Consider the following 21,449-nt stretch of genomic DNA (forward strand, 5'->3'; position numbering starts at 1 on the left):
GATTTCTATCTATAAACAAGATGATTTGTAGTTCACGTAGTTCAAGACAAGTCAAGCCTCTCAGATACCAAGTCAAAGTCAAGTCTTTACCAGAAGCTCTAAAAATTGCAACTCAAGTCTAATTTGAGTCAAGTCATATCGCTTGAGTTCCCCATCTTTTATAATACGATATACTCGTCATTACAAGATGTTGTTCAAAAAACAAAAGATTAAATTAATATCAAATTATTTATAATAAACCTATGAGAACACATTTGGCATAGGGAGTTTTGGATCATTTGCAATTATTGAACTTATTCTATTGAAATTATTGAAGAACTGTGTATTTAAATCAGTACTTACTCAAGAAACGAACTTACAATGTGGACAACAAGGTGCCAGCACCGGATCGGGCAAAAGACTCTCAAGTGACATTTTCCAATTTCAAACGTAGTCGCGCATCAAACAACTGTGCAGTGTATGGGGGAATCAAGGAATGATGAGCTGCTTATGACCAACTGTGAAGCGCTCAAAGGTTTCTTTATATGAGGAAGAGAATATTTTCTACGCAGGAAGCATTAGATGAGATCGCTGACTAATAACATCCTCCCTCCTGGCTTCTTGTTATATGTGTGATAAACGGTCGTAATCACTTGTGCTATAATTAAGTGTGTTTGATTTTGTGCAACTTGTATCTTTTGGAGTAATCTCTTAGGCAATGGATAATTGACCCAGTTTACGAGCCATCTTACATCAGGATGTGTGATTGGATGTGATTTTGAAGTGAAACGGTGTCGTAACTTATCCTTTCTTCTCACACCAAAAAAAACAAAAAAACAAAAAAAAAAAAAACAGTAGCTGTTGTTTCATAGTACGATGGTTCTTGGTTTGAATCTGTTCACTTGAACGTTGTCCGTGCATCTAGTCCTTGTATATATTTTGTATAAATATTCTCTTAGAGTCAACAAAATAGATAACCATCAGAACTGTTAACGTCACTATAGGGGAACTGTTAACCATAACATCATCAGAGACTAGTATAGGGTACAGTCTAGCAGCAAAGAGACACACATTTGAATAAAGTAGATCAATTCCACACTAGGCAACATGGGTGCTCTTTGAACACTCAGGTGAGAGTTTGAATGGAAACAAATGTTACCTTTTTTCATCCCTGTACCATTCAAATTCAGGTGTGGGCACAGCAGTGGCTTCACATCCCAACGTCCCCATGCGGCCCAGCTGAGCCTCCAAGCTCTGGGTTTTCTTTATAGTTGGAGGGTCTGCACAGTTACAGGATATTAATGTCAGTTACATTTAGCCTTCAACTGAACTCACAAGACTGCAACTATAGTAGCCAATTAATGTTGTTTGAGGCTTGTTTTGAAAAGGCCTATTCGTCAAAATATCAATGTGAATGATAATGCGCGGAAAATAAGTCACCAAAAGTACATTGCAATCAGTGTCAACTTTTGATTGACAGTACTGAAGAGTGCTTCAAAGTGCTCATGCTGCAGACATCACAGCCTCGCACGCAACCGTCTATACGTCTAAGTCTTTCCCTCTTGACTTTTACGGTTTCTGCTCCGTATTATATGACATGAAGTATGATGAGAATACTGCTTCCAAATGGCACTGAGCTGCAGTCTGTCATTACTTACAGTTCACGATCACGTTGACGTATTTGACATCAGGCGTGGCAACATCATTGCTGGCCTTGCATTCGTAACGACCTGCTTGTGTTCGTGTTATTCCAATGATGTCCAGGTACTCCTCTCCGTCCAGAGGCTCGGCTGTAAAGAAAGAGAAGCAGCAGATGCCATGATTGAGATTTGTTGACATTTACTTGTTTTAAACCACAACTGGTGACAGAATGATGGACATTGTTAATAAATGAAAGATTGTGATTATCCTTAGGGTTATTATGTAAAAATTCCCTTGTGTCAAGAGCAAAGTAAAACAAACGAAACAAAAAAAAAAACAACATTACAATTGTTGGCAAATGTTTGGCAAACTCTGGCAAAATTTTGGTGAAAATTAGTGACGTTGAACATAGAAATCGAAGGCGACGCGTGCCATCGTTTGCCCCTCAGTGAGATAGGAGCTTTACTATATTCTACCGTTTTGTTGATAAACAGATTATGTGAAAACAGAGAACAGTGATAGCAGCGTACGATCCTTTGGCCTCAACATCAAAACAACGTTTCCATTAAGCTTACAATTCATTCATGAGACATCATCAGCCAGAGTTTTCAGTTTTAATTTTGCTACATATGTGTGTGGTTTTTAAAGTCAAATTATCACAATGGGAACTTGGATTTAAAATATTTGTGTCAATTAGAACATGATTTGCTATTTGGTGTGACCAATTGGTGAGGAGAACGTTTTATCATGGATTGTAACATCAGAGGCATTGTAACATTACAATATTAATTTTATTATCACAATACATTATTGCAGTACACGAACACTGTAAAGGCACTTTATGTTCACTTTTAAAAAAATAAAGTGTGTTTTCCCTGGTGGGTGAGGCACACTAATCATGTCAACAAAACCTCAAACGCTGTCATGATAACTCTCTTGCACATATTAAAGCATTCATTTAAAAGTAGAAAAAGACTTGTTAAAAAAAAGGCACCCCAGAACTTTTACATTTACAATTACATTTGGATTATTCAACAAAGTTTGAATGACTTAACGATCTGTCACGAGGTAAAGAAGAGCATGTACAGTTATTTCGCATATCATATGTACACACATGTATACCCGTGTTACTATTCTACACACTGTTGTAAGTGTGTCTGGCTTCTGTTGGATGTCGTGCTGGATGGTCTAATCATGGTGTTTTCCACATTTATCGGTCAGTTTGTCCATTCACACAACTCATTCATGAAGGATGTTAGTGGTAAGGGTCTCTGGCTTACTTGTTTACAGCTTCACAGGGACAAACGAGCTTCACAGGGATGTGCTACCTGCCTTGTCGGATTACTTTTCTTTTCTTTCTTTTTTTTTTTTTTGTTAGGTCCATAACACTTTAACACAATCACACACCTATATATATATATATATATATATATATATATATATATATATATATATATATATATATATATATATATATATATATATATATATATATGTGTGTGTGTGTGTGTGTTTGTGTGGTAGTATTTGTTTCAACTAATAAATGATATTTACAAACGTTATAAGAAGCATAACCATCTGCTTTCTATTCTAATACAAGTCACGCACGGGCTAGAGCTTATACTCACAGACAGTGGGTAAGAGGTGAGGTACATCTGCGACTCGGCACGCATATTAACAAAAACGCACCCATAATCCATATTCTTATATGTGACTGCAAGCAACTGTTGCACTTGTGATGTCAGAAATGCACAGTAATTTGTGTCATCTGCTTAGTCGTAGTCGTTGGGCATTCACTGCCAATTTCAACTGTTATAAAGGTCAAAAATTACAAACATGTAAAATATTATTCTTTCTAAAACATTAAGCATCTAATCCATTGGGATGTTATATAACGAGTAGCTCAAATAAACTGAACATGAGGTACAAAAGTGAGACAGATAAACACCATCAGGTAACCCTTGTCAATATGAACAAACTTCAATGTCATGATTTTAAGTTAGTATGTGGGGTTCTGCCTCTTTTTTTTAGGAGCGACAAATAGCTAGTCTCTGATTTTGGTTCTGTTAAAAGTTGGAAATTCCAGTGAAGAGCATCACAAATTTGCAGCACACTTTCACGAAAAAAGACAAAAGAAAATTTGTCTGACACCTGGACATATTTCATCATTTCAATGGACCTTCAGCTATAAAGCAAAGGGTGAACAGTCTCTGTCAAGTGGAATATGTGAAGATTATCCTTCAAAATCTACTCCTTCTATAACAATTGTCCCAAGTATTTATCATTCAAAAAGAAAAACAATACCAGACAGTATATTGCATGTGGATCCTCAAAACCCAACATATTAATAAAGACACACAGTGTGGGGAAAAGCATTGTTGTTGTTGTTTTTGTTTGTTTTGTTTTGATTTAACACAAGCCGGAGGAATACAGTTATTATAAAATCGATTGTGAGTTAATCAGAGGTAGTTTTGCATGTGAGAGGTGAGGGATCAATATCCACATTTTATGTGATCCGTCTGAAGGAATAATTGAAAATGTTGTCAGTGACCAAAGGTTCTGTCTGATTCTAATGACTACCAGCATAACATATCCTTGATGCATTAATGGTTGAGGCCTATTATTAAGTATTGAAGACTAACTTGCCCTACTGCCAGTATTCTAGCCCAGTGTGTTTGCAGTATTTATGACTGTGTGGAGTTCAAAACAAAACTTAAAATCATGATTGTTGGTTATTAAAATGAACCTCAATGTGTTTGTGAGCAATGCCTCAACCAGACAATACACAGATCTGCCTTGATATTGCCAAATAGAATGAACGGAGTGGAGGAATGTAATGCAACCCAATTCTGGGATGTAGGGAAGAGAGACTGACAGCAAATGAAAATAAAGACACCTAAGCAAAGAAGAGAATGTCATTGAGATGCGTGTAAACAACATGTTTTTTTCATTAAGAGCTAATTGAACTTTGATTAGTCTCACCTAGTGTGTTAAGAAAGTAAAATCATTCAAGCATGAATGCATTTGATTTACAGTCTAAAGAAATTTTTAATGACCGTGAAGCATTTCCAAATCTTTGACCATATGCAGTAGGTTCAAATGCAACATCCTGCGTGAATGTGTATCATCTATTTAATGAAGCATAATGAAGATAGATTGTGTAATCATGTCCAAAGGGAACTATGTGTGAGTATTACAGGGGTGTATGTGTTTATGCGCCCAGGCTTGGTATGAGGAGACTTAAGGTCTCTATGATGAGTTTAGAACACGTATGCATGAATGGGCATGAAGACACCTTGAAGGTTTCTAGGGGAAATTAAGACTAATTCAAAGTGTGCACAGAAGAGGCTCATGAAGCCTGGAATTACACTGCATCAGATCGATATTTCACCGCTAATCTGGCGAAAGGAGCAAGTGTTTGTGACGGCGATGGAGGATGAAGATGCTGGGGTATTAGCGCGAACTAAAACTGAATTATTTGATGGTAATGTATGGTAAGATTTTATATTACAGGTAGCGAAAAGACATGGACGTGGATGTCAGCAGGTGGAGGGGTAAAGAAGGCTTCAGCAAAACATTTCTGGAGACTTCTATTTGAAACATTAGTTTCAGCATTTGCGGACGCTCATTGCCTTTCACTTATCTCGTTTCTGCCCCACCAACTCCCCTCTATAACTGCTACAGTATGTTATTTGATATACGATGTAGAAATGCGTCTAAAAATTCCGTAATTTTGTAATTTTAACAACATACACCATGTGTTTTAATTGGTCAGCCATGGTGTGTGTAACCACTAATGTGAGGGGTAGACTTATACCTTAAAATTCGCCCAAATTGAAGTTAAACAAAAAAAAGTGTGTGTGTGTGTGTGTGTGGGGGGGGGGGGGGGGTCAACCTATGCATGACGTCGACTTGTACATGGAAACATATAGTACCACACGTGTTGTTCGACAAACCAAAATGTTCAAAGTAAACAGCACTGCTACAGAATTACAAAGAAACAGATAAATAAAACGGACCTGCCTTCAGCTCTCAAAGTGAAAGTTGCTGAAACTAACGTATCCTCCAGTTCTCAGTACGACACATAATTGTATGCTTCAAGCAAGCACCAGACAGGTGACAAATTGACTGAGTGAAGCACATTAGGCAGCTTGTCTCGAGTACCATTATTTGAAAACAGTGGCCCATGATCAGGTGTCATGTTCAACTCGTCTATCCCCTCTATCATGTCTACTTTAGCTGATTTTTCTGCCAGTCTTGAATTTGTTTCCAGGCTTGATGTGAGCAAAGCTACAAAGACATTTCCTAGTTGTCTTTCTCCTCACATGAAACTGCAGAAAGCCAAGGGCTTACCTATGGGGATATGCAAAGTGAAAGAGAACGCGGATTAATTTAGACTCTTGAAAGAATTACACTTATTCTAAATGGCTGGTGGGTCCTTATTAGCAGCGCATAGCTAGGTTTCGATTGGTGTGCAAGATTTCCATGTCACTTTTTAACGCAGTTCATGTGCCCTGCCGCCCGAATCAATAAAAAGCATGGAAGCAGGGCTGAGTGCCCGTAGTGGAAGCGTGACGATTGTGAAACACAAACCAGAAACTTCAGCTTGGAAATAGATGCGCATCATTTGCATATCCTCATGCATCTTTCATCTACAGGAGTTTACCACTTGAGTAAAAGATTGCTTTTTTTTTTTTTTGACGCAAATGTTAATTTATGTTAAACAGCTTATTTGAGTCATTTTGCATAAGGACTTTTTTGCATGTTACGATGACTGCAGTGCTGTTTCTTCATAGGTATCCTATATATGTATATTTTTGTGTTTTTTCTTCATACATATTCACAAATATGTATTCGCGTCCCCTTGAAACTTCATGTAATACATTCAAAAAAACATTTATCTGTCGTCAGTAGGACTGAAAAGATGGGTTATCACTTACCGTATTAACAGTTTGCGTGAACACCTGCATCACTGTGGTGATAATGATACAATCAGCTAAATTACTAAATTAAATGCTTAAATATTAGTCATTGCATGCCTGTGTCCTGAGGTGAGAATGCCATGGAATATAAATAAATGCCTTACAACATTCACAGAAACTGTGTGTCATATTTGATATGCCAAACATCACACATAGAAGTTATCCCAAAATTAATGCATGCACTCCTTGTATGTCACACTTGGCATTTTGATGTGCTTTTAAGTCGTAATACAGTAGGCAATCGTAGCCTACTATATATGCGCAGGAGGAACAACCCTTCTCTACGTCTTTCTAGCAGTCAGACAACAAAACATTGTCAACTTCTTTTCCATAAACAACTTGCTTCTACTGCTGTGCTGCTGACAGTGCAAACGTAGCAGGAGAAGAGGCAGACAAAATTCTCCCTTTTTGAACTGGAGTTTTGAACTTTTTGAACATACTGCAGTCATCTAAAACAACTTGGTGGAATGTTAAATTTGGGCTGTATTGAAAAAGAAACACATTTAATATGATTGCTTTTTAAAGTACAGTATCAATATGTCCAGACCCTGATTATAATCTGGAGGTGAACAATTTGTCAAAGAGTTGAAAAGAATACCAGGCAAACGTGAATAGCGCAATCAAAAAGTGTTGTAGGTAGAAATTGTATATTAACATCTGAAATTGTACTTCCCAAAAGCACCAGTAAGCAAGCAGTAGTGGTAAAAAGAATTTAAGTTTTGGAGTGGTCAGGTCAATTTCGGACTTCGATCAGATAGAAAATGTGTTAGCTGCCATCCAAAGAAGAAGAAGACGAAAAAAAAAATCTGTTTTTGAGGCACAATTAAACCCAGTTGTGGGTCAAAAACAACCAGTCTAATATTTGTTTGACCTAACGTTCTGATTTGTTCTGCACATAACCCCAAATAACGGTTATTTGTGTAATACAACCTAAAAAAATGGATTGTTTTGTATACAACACCAAGGATATATAATACTATAATACTTATATTATCATTGCATTGTACCAGCCATGTGGTGATATTTTTGCTGAATATATCTCCTCATTCTTTTTTTTTTTTTTTTTTTTTTTTTTTTACATGGGCCACAGTCAGGATTTGAACCACGAATGTCATATTGTCAAATTTAGTAAATACATAAGTGCCAAATCATGAATGTTCTTCTTGAGATAGGATTATTATCTTTCTTACTGATTCTGACTTTTCTTTGTGTATCAACCATGGGCGGAAAGATGTTTCCGGTTATAACTGTATTATTTATTCATTACCTTAGCTAAATTTGACTGTTGTATGCATGAGAAAAGTACTGTTGACTAGAAAGTGACCTTTTGTCTCACCGTGCACAATGGCCATATCGCAGTTCCTCCAGGCTACAGCAACGCTAACTAAGGTTTTTCATGACTCCAGGCTTAACAAAATGCTTAAAGACTGCAGTAGAAAATGCTGAGATTGTGTATACTCATGACTTCAAACAACAGTGAGCTTCACTGCTCAGCCAGACCCAGTGGTGAATAACCAGGAAACAAGCCATGCTGTGCTCATTATTTTCATGGAGTGTCAGTTATATAGTGCTCATATAGTGCTCATTGTAAATTATTTAGGAAAGTGATAAGCTGATCTCAGATCTGCTGCAAGTCCTATCACCCAAGTATCATCAAAAGCATCATTTGAATAACCAAGCCAACAATTTACCATTGACAATAGTATACTGAGCCAAATATGTGGCAAATACAGCTGATAAAACAGCAAATACAAATGATATGGCCAAACCATGATGTGCTAACAGGCAAATTTTCAGAAACATTTTCTTGGCACTTCTAGATGGTTGTTTTCTTCCGTGCCTGGCTCATTAGGCTTGTGGGTGAACTAGAGCCAATCCTAGTTGACTTGGACGAGACGCAAAGTATGTCATGAACAAGTAGGGTACGTGACATCAATTCCCAAGCATGATACACACTTGGATTAAATACCACGTCTTCAGAATTAAATTTTTGCTTTGAAAATTGATAATGTTTATATGCTCCCTCAATTTTCTCATGAATTACACAATTACCATCAGAATAATTTGATCTGTCTCGTGTTCAGGTTTATTTACTATTATTATTATGTTATTTTTGTGTGTGTGTGTGTGTGTGTGTGTAAAGAGAGGTTCTATTACCTATATAGAACCCTTATCTATAAGGGAGAGTGATGAAGTGTCTACCCCAGAAGTTCCTTTTTTAGTAATACATGACAAAAAAGTGACAAACAATTACACAGACAATTGAGTTGAACATTTTTGTTTTTAGAATTGAGGTAGAAGCCAGAGAGCTTGAGGCAGGATGGCCTGAACCCAGATTGTAACCCAATAACCTCTGCGTGGCGGAGACCACTGCACCACCATGTGCCTCGGGCTGTTAAAACAACAACTTATTATCCAGCAGGGAAATCAATGTGCTGTTGCCTCTTTTAGCATGCCAGTGGTCTACCATCTCCAAGTGCATGTTGTGCACTAGTGTTAATGGCTATGTACTGGCAATTATGGCACAAATATGTCCCAGGCCTTAATTTAAACACAGCAGCAATACAACTATTTCTATACACATTCAGCCTTAGTCCTACTGGGAGTGGTCTGACCCAGATCACTCTTGTTCGCTCAAGCCCTTTTCACTGCCTCAATCAGAAGGCTATTCCATCACTGCAGCTTTTAAACAAAACCATGCGGGTATACCCATACGCCACTTAGACCAGTGAGCATGCAGAATATCTCAACAATGCCTCTTGTCTCATTCCCTTCTGGGAGCCATATAGTGTACTGTATATGAGTATAGAGTGTGTAAACGGTGTGTTTGGGATTGTGTTTGAAAGTGAAACGAGAATCCGAAAGTACACAATATCCTATTGAGATAGGATCTGACTACTATGGCCAAATGACAAATGGATGAAAAAACAATTTACTGAGTTATTCATTCATCTGATTTTTACTCAGTGGCAGATTGAATGTGACTGTGGATGGTTGTCTCTATCTACAGTATTGTATGCACTTTTTGCCTGACTGGTTACGAATCCAACCATAAACAACATAAGTAGTAGAAAAAAGAATAATGAATGTGCAATTAGAACATCGGATGAAGATATTATTTTATTTTATTTTTTTTTAATTGAAGTAATGATTCAGGGGAGAATTCTTCTAAACTCTCTCTTGGAATATGACCAATACTACTGCGGTTTGGCTTTGAAGGGCATTCCGCATCAAAACTCAAAAAGTATGCCCAGCCAAGAAATATTCTAAAAACGTTTCGACTTTCATATTCAGCTGTACGTATCGTAGGGCACAAGGGTTTGGGCAGTGGTCCAGATCAGTTATTCTGGGCAGATGTCAGTTTTGCCGTGATGTAGGTAGCTTGTTTAGGCATAGACTCGAAAGACCTTGAGGGCTACAGGACTTGTGCAAGGGCGTTGGATGAGCAAACATTGCTACTGGCCGTCACTTAAAAAGTGGTAAGCGACTGCAAACGCTTTGCAGAAGTGTTGTGCTTTGAGAATCATGATGAAGTGAGTGTTTATGACCGGAATTTAAATGGTCTCTGACTCAGTTTTCTCTAAAAGCTGCTGACATGTCCAGATGTGTCTTTGCCTGAGTGGATCAAAGGATCAGTGTTCTTGTCTCCCCTGCTGCACTAGATAACTGACACACTTGATTACACCAGAGAGGCAAAGATGTATAATTGAATAGTACGGTAACTTTGAGGATTTCTATAAGTAATGATAATATGGCTGCACATCTAACAACACTCCTCATTAGCATTCTGAAATGCTGTTACCATCCAACTTTTTATTTTTAATCACAAACCTCAATTCCACTGGGACATTAGTTAAAATGTAAATAAATAAATAACATTATTTAAAATAAAATGAGCCAAGATCTGACCAATTACAGGGAAAAGGAGCAAAACAAACAAAACAAGAAGAAGCTCATTCTTCACTTAAACTTGATTCAACTTAAACCTGCTACTCATTAGATAAACACCAATGTCTCTTGTCCGAATCTGGACTGAGGATCCATCCCGCTAATTGACATTTACTGTACTGAACACCTTTTGCATTGTGAGCAATGCCTCAACCAGACAATACTAGGCTCAATACTAGGCAATCCCTTTGCATTTGTTGTATGAAAAAGAATGGGAATGGGCCAGTTTGTGCTCGTATAAAAATTATAGCTAATATATTGGATAAAGCAAGCTTATCACTTAGCTTATACATATTATCCTTTCAATTTATGATGCTAGCGTTGCACTATTAGGAGTAAAAGCAGCAGCCTAGGATTTGCATTATAATCTAAGCATTAAATATTATTGTCATATCAAAAGCTGTAGTATTTGAATGTTTATTACTATGCAGTAAAGCTACACGGTATTCATATCTCTGTATTGACCTCAACACTTCCTGTTTCAATAGTTAAAATTCAGAAGCTTTCAAAAGTCAAGACTTACTTCCACTCATCAAGAACACTGAAGGAGTTTGGCGATCATATTTATCAGTTATGACATTACACAAAATTTGTCATACCTATACTTATAGATGGCTAAATTTGCATTGGCTACAAATACACAGTAGTGTTTGTATGCAAAAGGCACACTTGTGTTAAATTTAGATTAGTCTATTGTAAAATAGATGGCTCCATCGCCAGTTTCTTTGTGTGTCATTCACATGGTGTTTTTATCTATTGCTGACATTTCATATTCTTGTTCTGAGTTTAAATCCGGCATGTCATGGAAACAAGCAAACTCTATTTATTGGTTCAGTGAATTAGGGCGGACCTATTTTTTGTCAGTTGCTGACTGGCGGTTGTGTTCTGTCAGTGGATGCGTAGCGTGCCGACTGACCATTATTTATAAACAAATTTAGAGACTAGGCCAAGGCTACTTAAATATTTGATCTGATCTTTTGGACTTTTGAGTCAAATTTTTTTCTCCGGCTGGAATTTTATAAATTTTAGTTCAATACTACTGTTAAAGGAGCACAGGCAAAGTTAATATTAGCGTTGCTTGATAACCGGTAGTGTTGAACACTTGTGGACATAATGTAGCCTAGATTTACATGTGCATAGGATTCATTTACTTTGAAAAAGGTTGGTCGTCTACCGCAAACAGACATTGGCATTCCAACTACAATTCAAATATGTCAGCTGTGGTGAATTGTTTGCCACAAAGGGATTGCAGCTCAAGTCATCAACTGGCAGAGAAAATAAGAAAACAAAATGTTTGCTTCTCATTGTGAACAGACTGAGCTTGAGAGAACGTGGCAAGAGACTGAGACCACTTTTTTTGTATTTGCTGTTCACTACGGTGAAGGACCAAACGCAGCTGACAAATTTCATTAATGTGAATATGTCCAAAACAGTATTCTTCTTTTCCATAATATTAGTCAATGACTCTGGAAAACACTTTATCCTTCTGTGATTTAGTGTGAAATTATAATTGCAGAACTGTTGAGTCCAAGAAGTAGAAATTCCATAAAGGATTTTACCCACAGTCTTGGGTCTGCTATTGGCAAAAAGTACTGTGATTAACACAGAAAATATTAACTCACCAAATGATAAAGGAAACGGAGTTCTGCACTCCAAAAACGTTTCGAGGTGTTTAATAATGTTAATAATGTGTAAATTATCACTAGACTCATGTATTCAACTTTTCCAGTCCATGCCACGTTTTTCCACAACATTTGACAGCCACTCAAATTTGAGGGCCTTGTTAGCTGAGTAGGGCTTGTTATTTCTCAGGCAGACAATGCTGCGGTGAAACCACAGACTACCAGGCATCGTTATCAGCATCCTAACATGCTCTCACGCTGAATTCGACACATGGACGCCGGGGAGACACGCCAAGTGTGACTGCAGTGTTTGCAAGTTGTTAGCAACCCCAATTGCAATGCCCCCTTTGCCTCCCATCCTACCAAGAAACAGACATCATTTCCAAACCAAGATCCAATCACAATCAGCTGTAAAAAAAAAAGTTAAACGTGGTTACCATGTTAATTTAGCGAGGCACTTGATCTCTCCCTTGTAGAAACGTTATACTTTCTTTATAGTATATAAAAAGTTTCCAACCTTCCTATTTTAATTTGATTAATTAAGAATTCTTACATTTTGAATGCAGTAAGGATAGGCTACAATATAACACTAGATTTGTACTTCAATTACAAGCACCTAAGAGATCATTTGGAGAAGAAAAGTGCAGGGTATGAGGGCACAAGAATCATTTTTGTGAGTCTTGTTTGCCAACTCAGCGATGTGGGCACACTAGCATGTGGAATACAACTGATTATTCCAACTCTTGCATTAAGATGATCCTGTTTTATCAGCTCTGACGGTAGCCAGCTTCAACCTTCAGCATTGCATTTCACGATGATGAGGCAACTAAAATGATAGAGCAGTCAACGGTTGGTTGACGGTAATTCTTACTCAACACATTTACATTATATGAGCATCATATGAAGGTAATTTAACTGAATCAACAATAATACTTTTTTACTATACTAATACTAATTTACTGTACTATGCAATGCAGAACATGGACGTCAACAACACTGGCATTTACACTACATTATAATGTTCAGAAAATGTGTGCATTCATTCCTTGAATATTTATTCCAATCAAATATTTTTAATGGTATTTTTTGTATTGATAGTTTAATTCAATATTAATTTTAATCAATGTATTTTTTTTTTGTCTTTACTGTATCTTTCAATATCTTATTTGAAATAGATTTAAAAACTCAATATCCATCTGATATAAAATGCATACATGGTGATTTGCCCAGCTCTACAAAGCACATTTGGTTAAAAGAGGTGTTCATTATATCTTAATATTGTCCATTGAATTTGACTTTTGACATTTTTGTTGACTACTTATAAAAGGATTAATATTATATATTAAGAAGCAGTCAATCCCATGATAGTGAATAGTTAAAAAATACAATTTAATTAGTAATTAGTAATTAATTATGGACATGGATGGAAATATTATACTTATATAGTGATGTGCATTCCAGCCATATCACCTAGCCCTACCATGGATCTAATACCATGACTTGAAACAAAATGTCTATTGTTATTCCAATATTCCATTCGATTCACTTTTTTGCCTCGACTTGAAAAACGTTGTATTGTGTGAACAAAAAATATCACTGGGGTCTTTGGGCACTGTTATGTATTAAAATATGTTGTGAATGCATCATTTTCAAAGTGCATACCATGCTTTAGGTTTGAGCAATATCAAAAAATGTTGCTTAAAACAGCAATATACTCATCCTCATCTGAAATTAAATTTATACAACCATCTTTTTTACAGAACTTTAACTTGTCAGAATAAAATTATGTTTTAACATCTGTGTACTCCCTGTGCTTATTTATTTAATTTGAATGCTGAAAAAATAATGATCATATTGGGGAAGGCATCCAGATTGGCTCACTGAAGAATCTGTGTTGAACCAAGTCATTTTACCTGAGGGGTTGAGTAGCCGCCAGGTAATAAGCGGGTCTGGCCTGCCACTAGCCAAGCAGCTGAGCGTAACATTGCTCCCCTCATTTACCGTCATGTCTTCTGACATCTTGTAGATGTTGGCTGGAACTGCAGAAAGAAAAAAATATATATATTTTCATGTAAACATGTAATTTCAAAATGCCTTTTGGACACTTTCCCAAAATGCTTTCACGAGAAGACATCTCCATTATAGCTCATAATTTTTTTTTTTTTTTTGAATCAGCTACTTTGAGTCTTTGAGTTCAGGCAGAAGCACTTATCCATTAACATGAAGAAAAAAGCTGACCTTGTTTGTGTCTTTTTGTGAAAGGAAGGTTTCCAGGGTAATTGTTTATTTTTACCTTTTCAAAGGTTTTTGTGGTACAGAACTTCAACTTTACAATACGATTAATTTTCTGTTTCAGGACTCAGGAATACAGGCAAATGATTTTGTAGATTCTTAGTTCAGACATTCACAGTAGATTAAATATGTGTTTAAAATGACCTAAGATTACAGTCAGTTATACGGATCAATTAAAAAGGTGCAGTTTTTTTCTATTTTTAGTTTATCATTCAATGAGGAATGTAAGGGAAATATATCAAGGTTGTAACACCTTTTGTCGGGGACTGGGTGAGGAATATAATGTATTTCAGGTCAGACCTGCAAACTTTAAATTATCATTTTTGGAGTTTGATAAATTGAAACATATAAACACTATAAAAAGTTAAGATGAAGTTGGATATATTTGTTTTTACCTCATAGCTTTGTTATTATGTGCCTTGAAGTAGCTATAAATTATTCTAACACTGTTGGTGGGGTGGAGGGGTGCATTAATCACACACTAGTGATGATCAAAGGCAGTCTCCATTCGACAAAAGCATGAAAAAATCTTCCCAAATTATTGTACAAACCATACAGTGAAGTTATCTGTTCTCTCAGATCAATTAGTCAAAATTACAGTATGTTTAAAATCCTTTGGTTCCATTGGATTGACTGAATCATACATGTGCGTCTGTTATACACGAATCATATATATATATATATATATATATATATATATATATATATATATATATATATATATATATATATATATATATATATATATATGTATATATATATATATATATATATATATGGCCAGTATTTTATATCCTTCAAGTCATTGTTATTTGTCTCACTATGCACTGCATGTACCGCAGTGATCGTCTTAAAGACGTTATAAGTAATGGTTGATGTTAAGTGTTTTATTTTTTCAGTACAGCGTAAGCTAATTTATCACTTTTCAATCATGAAAATGCTGATGCTATTACTTCCAAATTATTATTAGTATTATTACTTTTAAGCAAAAGTATAGTAGCTAATCAAAGTAGAGCTTGGTGCATGTTGTTGACCCCAACAGGAGTAGGGATGGTTGCACGGAGGCAAAATTGACGAGTCCGCACTAGTGAGTTGCGTGGGATGAGGAAATAATAAACAGGGTTAGATATCCCAGTTAAATCTCCAGGTAATGCCGCCTTAATTAAAAGGAAATATTAATTTTGCATGAATGAAATGAAGAGAAATAATTAGTCAAGTGCAAATGCCATGCCGTGAACTCAAGTGCTTCCTCGCGTCAATTCAGCCTGATGAAACACCTGCACTTAGTTCTACCAAGTTCTACCATTAATGCTGTAGAGATGAGCCAAGACAAATGAAAATAGACTTTTCACCCATTTGGTCTCAGACAGAGCTTAACAAACTGCCAGCTTCTTATAATGTGGGGTGACCAGGGGTGGGTAAAACTCATTATAAGCACTAAATGCCAAAATACCAGTATGAGTAGAAGTACGGATGCAATGCAAAAAGACACTTCAATCGCGATCACAATATTGGCGCCCACAATTAATTAAGCTGATCCTTGGCGATATTAACAGTAAAAAGCCGGCTACCATACACGTCAAATCAAGCACTTTGTCATCCTACCACCAGGGGGCAATGTTTCAAACATTTGCATGACATAAGCGTCTGCTTTTCTCAACCTAATGTGTAATTTAAAAATGGCCTTGAGTTTCTCACCTGATTTCTAATACATACCGTGCTAGCTGTCAATTGAGAATCATTTTGAAAAATCCGATGGGCAAAAAATTGGAATAAATTCAGTTTGAAATGACTGAAAATGACACTTTGACTACTAATTGATTCAAATTTGTTCAAAAGTAAATAATGTGCTTGGTTCTATGTAACTAGGCTTCAATTTTTTCATTGATTTGTACTCAGCAAGTAAGTTAGCTGTGTTGCACTGTGTGCCAAGTTTTTGCTATGTCTTGGGTGAATTTGTTTTACTTATTAATTACTTAATTTATTTATTTTAGTTTATTCTTATAATTATTTGTCAGTATCAAGCCTTGAAGCCTTGTTTATAAATTGCTTGTTTAAAAAAAGGCCAATAAACATTTGACCAAACGATGAATAATCATGATTAATAATCGTTATTACAATCTTGACCAAAATAATCCCAATTATTCTTTTGGACATAATCGTACAGCCCTACCCTCCAAAGATTTATGACATTTGATATTTGTTTGGAGATGAGGCTCACTTAGTCTCACTGAGTGGCCTGCATATAAAAAACATACTCAGAAGTACACATTTTAAAAAAAAAAGATTCTGTTATTCAATTCGTGACAGTCAAACCCTCAAGTAACTGACATGATATTTACAATTTAACTTCACATGTCTACATATTGCAGCACTCCCTCTAGAGTTGCAGGTGTGGACAGTCTTAAATATGCCTCTCCATATAATGTTTAGAGATAGTCAGAAAGGTAACATACAGGAAAGATAAAAGACCCAGGCGAAGGATGCTGGGCGAGTTCACAAAAAGCTTGGCTATAAAAACGCAAACTGCAGTCATCTGTATAAAGATTAAACCAAGATTGTGCTAGCCAGTAATGATGATCACTCTTTCACTCAAGCTTACAAATATGACCAGAGTGGTTCACCTACAGCCATAGTCATTCCCCTGTTGTCATATGTGTCAATGAAATGGCCCCATTTAAATGCATGAGAGGACATCTTGCGAACAGCATAAAAAAAGATGAAAGGGGATTGCAGTTTTATTTTCAAGTGATTCGGTCTATGCTTGAGGATGAAAAAAGGGGAAAAGTGAATTGTTACTTTCATTAAACTTCAAGGGGTTTCATTATGATGGTTCAATAACAGGACAAATGTGTGCAAACTTCTCCCTCGAGGCCTTATGACAATGGTTGTACTTGGCTTTTGTATTACAATCATAGTCATTTTAGTCATTTTTTGTAATACAAAAGGAATTGCTCACTTTAGACGCAAAACTTGATTGATATTTATTACACACGTAATAGTGTGTTCATGTCTTTTTGTCTTTGCTTCTTTTTCACCAACTTTGGATTTTTTTTTTTAACTCACTCTGCTTCATCGCATTTTGGCTCCATATCCCTACACCTCTCCCCATTATGCCTCGGGGACGTAAAAGCAACTTGCAATTACAAATGTAATAAATGAATAAAACACAAGTATAGTGAATTTAAATAAATTATTCTATAGTCTATATCTAAAACTGGTCCACATAGATGGCCTTGAATGGGCCGCCCATTTTTTTTTAACCCATCTGACTCCTTATCTGACTGATTGAAATCAATCTCCGCTGTATGGCTGCATGCTTGGCGTCTTGACAAATAGGCTCTGCAAGCTTATTATAAGCTTTCTTTAAGACAACCAGCAAAACCAAACATGTTTCTTTGGAGTTTTTCTTGATAAACAATATGTTTTTTTCCTTCTGAGCACCAATGGTAAAGTTTAAATAGTACATAACTAAACAACCTTCTCCAATATAGTTGTGTAAACCATTTGCAAACCTTATTCAAAATATGCACATTCACAGCGGAAATTGTGACATTGTAATAATGCAGAGTATAATAGCCTCACGCTAACTCCTGTTCAAGACCTACTGAAGTGCCATGGTACATTTTATGTGAGGACTAATAGTTGGAATGTCCTTGTCCTCAATAATTAAGTTAACTTCTGTGAAGGACTGGTGACAGCTCTTTTACTGAGTAATGGCTATTGTGGCTTAATGTTTGTAGAAGGAAGCAGATTTTGCCGATAGCAAAATGTGCAAGCAATAATGTGTATGATCATACAACAGTGGAACTGCTCTTATCGAGGCAGTCAAACCATGTTCACATAATCACAAACAAAAAGGCCAGCACTTGTAAGAGCACAAAAACATGGTGGGCTTGGAAGAACATGCATTAGGAAGAAGAGGTCAAGATGGAATATGATGGAAGGAGGGAAGTGGCTTCAAAAGCTTCACTCTAAAGGTTCCCTTGTCCCATGATAATTCATAAAAGGTCACATTACTTCCTGTGCCAGACTGCCGAGTAGAAGAGACAGAGAGACACTTGTGCACACAAGCAATGCAATCCACCCGCCTGGATCATCCTAAGTGGTACTTAACAGAGTTATGTCGATTAGGTCCATAAATACCACAAAGGGGTAGAACTAAAGAAAAAGAGTGAAGAAGCATGTTTGCTTGTGTCCTTACGTCTGAATTTTTATAATGTCAATATTAAGAAAATATATTGAAAACATTTGGACGGTTATGGTGATACCAACTTAAGTCAAAATGAATAATTATTTACTAATGATATTGATTGGATGTAAAGGTCTGATTGGGCAGTGGCCAAATCAACTGTTGCAGTTTTTCATTCAAGAGGAAGTGACAAACACATTTAAACACGACATACCAGGGGACAAAACATATTGGAAACGGGTCACAACAGGCAAGGAACAGTTTTTAAGGGGGTAGCCAAAGTGTCTGCTACTTTATAGTCACTATGATCCTGTGACATTTATGAATGTTTAATGCCAATCCGCCACCAAAACGAAAAGGTGTATATCACTGGCATTGGGCTGAAAAGTCAGATCTTGGAAGTTCAAATGGTTCAAAAAATCTATACTATTGGTCTGTCCAGACATGAGGGTGTTTCATTTTTTATTTATATACATATATTTACGTATACATACACACGCTAATAGTTGAAAAATACTTGCCATCATTGGGGTCTTCAGACAAGTGACAAGTGATAACTTTGGAAATTCGAGGATTCTGCTGAACACCAATGATATGAGTGCGCGAGTCGAAAAAAATTTGTAGACATGTTTAGATAATATGAAAAAAAAAAAAGCAAAAAACAAGAAACCATTTGATAAGTGTCCACGTTAAGTATAGCCTTATTAATGGAAATACCAACTCAACATGGAAAAAAAGGAAAAACCCTCTCTCCCTCACAATCGCTCACACAGATCATTGCCCGTCTCTGAATATTACCCTACATTTCATTGATATCTAATTGGATTGGTCTGAACACAGCCCGTTAAATCAAGATTCGTGTCATGCGTAGTGCCCCCTGGTGCTTTGTCGTCTGAGCCCTGCTCAGTTCACCTCTTTTTCCGTGCACAGCAAATTTGCTTTGTCTGATCATTTGTTTTCCAATTATTTTGCCATGCCTGCAAGCAGAAAATTGTCAATTTTGGTTATGTGGTGCTCTACTTGGGTCTGTTACTGGGGACTATGTTTGGCGCCAAGGAGCTGTGGCACCTTTTGATATAGGTGGCTCCGACAGTTAGTTTTTCTCACCTGGCTCCTCGTGCCTTATCATGTCTTTATTCTATCAGTTGTTGGGAGTGTGGGTATATCTATGAGTGTGTCTGTGTGTGGCGATTGGTAAAAAAGGGGTCACGTATATTTGTTACCATTTTGATTTTGTACTGCATGGCATGCGTTAGCCTGGGTTCTGAAATTGGAAGTGGCATTAAAAAAGGGCAGTTTGTGTTGTTGTGGGTGTCAACACAACAACTGCATTTGTTCCTATTCGAAATGATTCCTTTCAATCCATTTAATTGTGGCATACTCACATCTGGTGGTTTGTGATGTGCACGGACTTCATGTTTCTATGGATTTTCAATCACCTACTGTTTTTTATTATTAGATCAGACAAGCAATGCTCGATTGTCATTATTCATTTCAAGTTTCTTTTTAAATTGTGTCATTATTTTTGTCTGTTATTTCACTGACCATTGTGGGTTTTACTCTTCTTTATCTCATGCTTTTCCAGACTAACAAAAGAAAACATACAAATATTATACACGTGCCTAACTTAATGTTACCTTTATTAAGACAAGGCATTCAATTTACATGACATACATCTTATGGCACAACACCAAATATAAATGCCAAATATAATCTTGTTTCAATCTACTCACAATTTGGTTTACATAGAGTGACATTTGATTCAAACACAAGGCTGATCCACTCGCAGTAGGCCTAAAATAATAATAAAGATAACAACAACATACTAATTTAATTGTAGAATTGGTAACAGAGGCCCATAATAATAGTAATAATAACATACTAATTTAATTGTAGAATTGGCAACAGAAAAACGTGCTTGTTAGTAATTCATAATAATTCTGAATAAAATTAAGTAAAATTGTACGATTTTTCACAGCACCTCTAATGACTGACAGCAAACTGGTTGGGAATCAGTGGTCTCAAATGGTCATTTTTGGAAAGTGAGAAGAAATCTGAAAGAACCATTGCAAGCATATAGACGTCACATCAATTGCAAATATCTTTACAGTACTTACTTAGTGATATGTTTGAGACAAAAGCCACAAAGCGTGGAAATGCAACTGATGGACATCACTACAAAAGTAAAATTGAATGGGACTTTGAGAGACAGCGCAGAGGATAAATAGCAAGGAATTAAGGAGAAAGAATCAATGTTTGGTTATAGCTGTCGCATTAGCTGAGATAAATGAGGCTCCTGGCACAGTGTGGCGATAGACACAGGGCATTCAATGATCAAGCAGTTAATAATCCAGCACAATGGATTAAATGAAAACAGGGCAATTTGTTGCCATGGATCTCACAGAAAAGCATTGATTCACATATTGACCTTTATATACAAAACTAAAGGTTCATAAAAATGTACTGTAGGTTCTAAGGTTCAACTGTTGTGTGTCTTGAATTTACACTGTGGATCTTATCTGCCGGTGTTTACTGTGAGTCACCATTCTATCGTTTAAATGTTTTAACTTGGCAGTATGAAAAAGTATTGATGTTGTTAGTGTGTGTATATATATATATATATATATATATATATATATATATATATATATATATATATATATATATATATATATATATATATATATATATATATATATATATATATATATATATATATATTAATTAACAGAAAATAAAGTCTAATTATTTCTGTTTGGGCAAATGAGGCATGTTTTATGCATTCATTGAGTT

General features: G+C 36.2%; 1 protein-coding gene across 4 annotated transcripts in view; it reads right to left on the reverse strand.

The window, feature by feature from the left end:
- lsamp (limbic system associated membrane protein) overlaps positions 1-21,449 on the reverse strand; it is a 368,199-nt gene that overhangs the window by 8,153 nt on the left and 338,597 nt on the right. For all 4 annotated transcript variants that reach the window (XR_015867227.1, XM_088427837.1, XM_088427836.1 and 1 more), the window contains 3 exons: positions 14,086-14,211; positions 1,638-1,769; positions 1,139-1,259 (listed from right to left, as the gene is read on the reverse strand). Coding sequence is in view for 3 of the 4 variants with exons in the window: in XM_088427837.1 (XP_088283963.1) it covers positions 1,139-1,259; positions 1,638-1,769; positions 14,086-14,211 (379 nt within the window). In the remaining variant the exon portion in view is untranslated. The remainder of the gene's footprint in view (positions 1-1,138; positions 1,260-1,637; positions 1,770-14,085; positions 14,212-21,449) is intronic.

Source organism: Hippichthys cyanospilos, chromosome 11 (assembly GCF_059441005.1).
Source record: "Hippichthys cyanospilos isolate Australia breed blue-spotted pipefish chromosome 11, RoL_Hcya_1.0, whole genome shotgun sequence".
Lineage (NCBI taxonomy): Eukaryota > Metazoa > Chordata > Actinopteri > Syngnathiformes > Syngnathidae > Hippichthys > Hippichthys cyanospilos.